Below are 4,535 nucleotides of genomic sequence, written 5' to 3' on the forward strand. Positions count from 1 at the left end.
CCTCGTTCGATGACTTAGCCATCGAAGGATACGATCGCTGCAAGGAGGGGCCATTTAGTAGTCAACTGCTTCAAAAATGTTTGCACTATAGGGAGAAAACGTATCAGAAGGCTTTTAAGAGGATCAGTAACATTGAAAGCTGTGAAAATTAAGTCCACTATGTCAGAAAATTTCATTAGTCCGCTACTGGACTGAGTATCTGTTTGAAAAAAGAGGACACTTGGGGTTTTTGGTGTCCCTGGAAGTGGTGGGTACTCCTTGTTAGAATTAATATTTCCAAGTCCTGGAGCAAATTGCTTCGGCTGTAGTGCATCACTTCCGTTGGATTTATTGATTGTAGTTGGCGCACTCTGAGGGGACGACACCTTGGCACCCTTACGAGGCAATTTAGGGGAGGCTAGATTTCTCCTCTTCCTGGATTCCCCTGGGTTAACCAATGATGTTCCCTCTTGTGGGTCGTCAGATTCTTGCTCAACGCCAGCCAAAAGAGCAAAGGAATTTTCGGAAAGGACAGATGGCGAAGCATTCTTTAGCATTTCTGCATAAGAGTGCCTCGAGCGATCCTTAAGGGAGCGCTTAATTTTATCCCCGCGCTGCTTGTACGCCGGGCATGACTTAAGAGCATGCGGAGGGCCCCCGCAGTAAATACACTTCTCAGTTTCTCCACCGCAAGCGTCATCCTCATGCTCTCCCTCGCATTTGCCGCACCGTTTTTTATTGCCACAATAAGTGGCTGTGTGGCCCAGTTGCTTGCAATTGCTGCAGTTCATTACCCGCGGTACAAACAGGCGAACGGGTAAGCGAACCCTATCCAGGAGGACATAGTTGGGAAGAGAAGACCCGGAGAAAGTCACCCGAATCGAGTCTGACGGAGAATAAGTTGTCTTATCATTTTCTGTTTTTGCGGAATACAATTGCTTGCATTCCAGAATCTTCACCTTTTGAAGTGAAGGGTCCTTAAAGCAGCCAACCCCGTACTTCAACAGGTCTTCGCACTTTAGACCCGGTTCGGCGACTATTCCATCGATCTCCACTGCCCTACATGGCACATACACTCTGAATTGTTTCGTAAAACGTTCGCTGCGAGCAATCTGGTTTGCCTGATCGAGGTCATTTACTATAACGCGTATCTTATTAGCTCGAACACGTGTTATCTGAGCTACGGCCGGGTAGTTAGCAGTCAGCTCCCGTGATATTTCTAGAATATTGGGCGATTTCGTGTTGGGCCGGAAATACACCACCCAGGGTCCATTTGAACTGGCTGGGTATGTTTTAATACGAGGAGGACTGGGGAATCAGGGGAGGGAGTAATATCGGGTTTATCCGGTAAATCCATGGGAATATCATTCCCATCCAATGTTCCTTTGCCCTCGGCCATTTAGGCACGAGGATAGCACGTGGTGTAAACGAGAGATGAAACTTGTATTCAGGGGAAAGGGAAAAGTAGACCGATCGGGGAAAGGGAAACGAAAGAAAGAAAAATAATACTTAGCTTATATAGCGGCGTGTCCGGCAATTCTGGTATTCACTTCACCGGCCTGGGCACCGGCGAACAAAGACTGCCTCAAACAATAGTTGACCTTCACTGACAATATATATTCTTGTTCACTCTATGCACAGCACCAGAAAACGAACTGCTTCGATCGAGAGCTCGGAGAGTTATGAGTCTCAATGATTTGTTACTGAAAGGTCCCATCGTTCAAGACGATATAATTTTCACAATTCTTCGCTTCCGTGCAAAAGCTGTAGTAGTAACAGCTGACATAGCGAAGATGTATCGCCAGGTCTGGGTAGCAGAAGAAGACCAACCACTGCAGAGAATGTTATGGCGAAACTCACCTTCGGAACCGCTTCGTACATACGAACTTACTACCATCACATACGGTACAACGACCGCTCCGTACCTAGCGACACGCTGTCTACAACAATTAGCAAACGACGAAGCAGTTTATTTCCCGCTTGCTGCTCCCGTAATCAAGAAAGGATTCTACGTTGATGATTTGCTGTTTGGTTTCGATTCACTGGAGGAAGCAACAGCAGCATCTAATGAAACGTCGCAGATGTTGGCGTCAGCAGGTTTCGTTCTTCGTAAATGGTCTTCGAATCACTCAGAGATCCTCGCACAATTTCCCGATGACTATCGAGAGAAGTCAGCGATCTTAGAATTAGATCGCTCTGCGCCAGTAAAGGCACTCGGCTTACTGTGGAAGCCAGAGTCCGACGAGTTTCTCTTCAAGATTCCGGAGTGGCCTGAGCGACCAACATCGACCAAGCAAATTATTCTATCACACGTGTGCAGCTTATTCGATCCGCTGGGACTCATAGGTCCAGTAGTAGTTCTCGCTAAGATGCTTATCCAGACACTTTGGCATCGTAACATTGGATGGGATGATCTGATACCACACGATCTTCACGATAAATGGACTGAGATTGCTCGTCAGCTTCCCCTTCTCAAAGATCTCACGATTCCTCGTTTTCTACTCACTAATAATGTTGCATCCCTTCAATTACATGGTTTCGCTGACGCATCGCAGCGTGCCTATGGCGCTTGCATCTACTTCAGTTCTGTTTCCAGCTCCGGTACTATAACGTCGCGCTTGATGGCTGCTAAGTCTCGAATTGCCCCCTTGGAAAAACGTCGGCCCACGCTTGCGCGATTAGAGTTATGCGCAGCGCTGCTTCTGGCGAATCTGCAGAGAAAGGTCGTGAGGTTCATTGTCCGATCTACCTATGGTCTGATTCTACGATCACACTCCACTGGATTTCTGGTCAGCCTTCGTCATGGAACAGCTTTGTAGCGAACCGTATTGCGGAGATCCAACAACTTACTGAATCTGCAACTTGGCTTCACATTTCCACCGCAGACAATCCTGCTGACTGCATTTTACGTGGTGTTTTACCGGCATCCATTGTCGGAAATTTGTTGTGGTGGCATGGCCCTCAATGGTTTCTCGAATCTCATCACATGTGGCCGGAAACAGTAAATTCATGGAGATCCAACATTCCTTCGGATACAGAACTTGAACGTCAAAAGATATCAGTAATATCAGCCAATTGTATAACACCTGTTGACAAATTTGACGAAACGATGTAGGTTTTTTTTACTGGCCTTCTGCTGGTTTTTCCTACCATTAAAACAGATCACAATCACAGCTTACAGTGTTCGGTTGCCTTTTTTATCTCTCCATGAGTGCAGTGAAAGAAAGTGCCTTGCTTGCTGATTTATTCGGTCATTTGATCACCATTTCTGCCTGGAACTGCTGCTATTACGACGGATTATTGCCACTGACCTTCACAGCTCACCGCTAGGGACTCTACTTGGGACACGGACAACGCTACTACGAGCGTACATCGCTCATTACATAAGTTATACATATTTTATTTTTCATTTGTTTTTCGTCGTTTCGTTCTGTTTGTCATTTCTCTTCTGCCTATTTGCATTTATCAATCGCGTTTCCTTGTGTGCATGTTTAAATCCCTGTCCTATAGCATGTTTTGAAATATATTTGATTACGCCAATGACAAATATGCCGGTATCTGAGGGATTGCTTCACCGATTTCGGTGATCGAAAGGATCAGCGTTTCGATGCACTAAGTGACCCACGTGTTGCCTAATAGCACGTGCCCGTGAATTCGTCCTGAGTCCAGCTAATTTCAAGCTTGCACTTATCTCGTGTTGTGGCAGTCCGGTCTTAGCGGTCTCACCAAAGTTGTGGAAACACTTATATGCTGGATACCTGACTGCACTTGGGTGCATATACTTCCAACTCACGACCTTGACAAGGTCGTTTTTTCCTCTTTCGGTAGAGAAACTCGGAATAAAAAAACAGGCTTTGTTGTGGACGACGTATCGGTTTGAAAATTCAGTTTTAACTGTCGTCTTTATTTCAATCATATCCCTGTATCGAGTCTTCGGGTACTCACTAACACTATTAAGTTAACGGTGAGTTCATTTTATGACAATTATATATATATATATATATATATATATATATATATATATATATATATATATATATATATATATATATATATATATATATATATATATATATATATATATATATATATATATATATATATATATATATATATATATATATATATATATATATATATATATATATATATATATATACATATATATATATATATATATATATATATATATATATATATATATATATATATATATATATATATATATATATATATATATATATATATATATATATATATATATATACATATATATATATATATATATATATATATATATAGGGAGCACTGGTGGTCGCAGTAGATAAGAAATTGAGTTCATTTCATGACATTAGGTTAAGCAAATTTGAATATTAATGTTCTACAATTTGAATTCTAGTTAGTATTAATCATTCCGACCACCTTGGAATATTTAAGATATTTCATAACTATGTACAGCTATTTACAAATTTTTATAATGCTCTTTTTGTTGAACTGCAGCATGTGACTGCATAAATCCATTTTGCCGGCAGAGGTTCGATTAAAATCCAGAGTAT

At 42.0% G+C, this 4,535-nt stretch overlaps 1 protein-coding gene across 1 annotated transcript; it reads left to right on the plus strand.

Annotated features, from left to right (window-relative positions):
* Positions 1 to 1,772: 1,772 nt before the first annotated feature.
* On the plus strand, positions 1,773 to 2,798 carry LOC131680333 (uncharacterized). Its single transcript, XM_058961049.1, has one exon. It carries the CDS (start codon positions 1,773 to 1,775, stop codon positions 2,796 to 2,798), a length of 1,026 nt encoding a protein of 341 aa, XP_058817032.1.
* Positions 2,799 to 4,535: the final 1,737 nt, after the last annotated feature.

The sequence above is a fragment of the Topomyia yanbarensis genome, chromosome 2 (assembly GCF_030247195.1).
Source record: "Topomyia yanbarensis strain Yona2022 chromosome 2, ASM3024719v1, whole genome shotgun sequence".
NCBI lineage: Eukaryota > Metazoa > Arthropoda > Insecta > Diptera > Culicidae > Topomyia > Topomyia yanbarensis.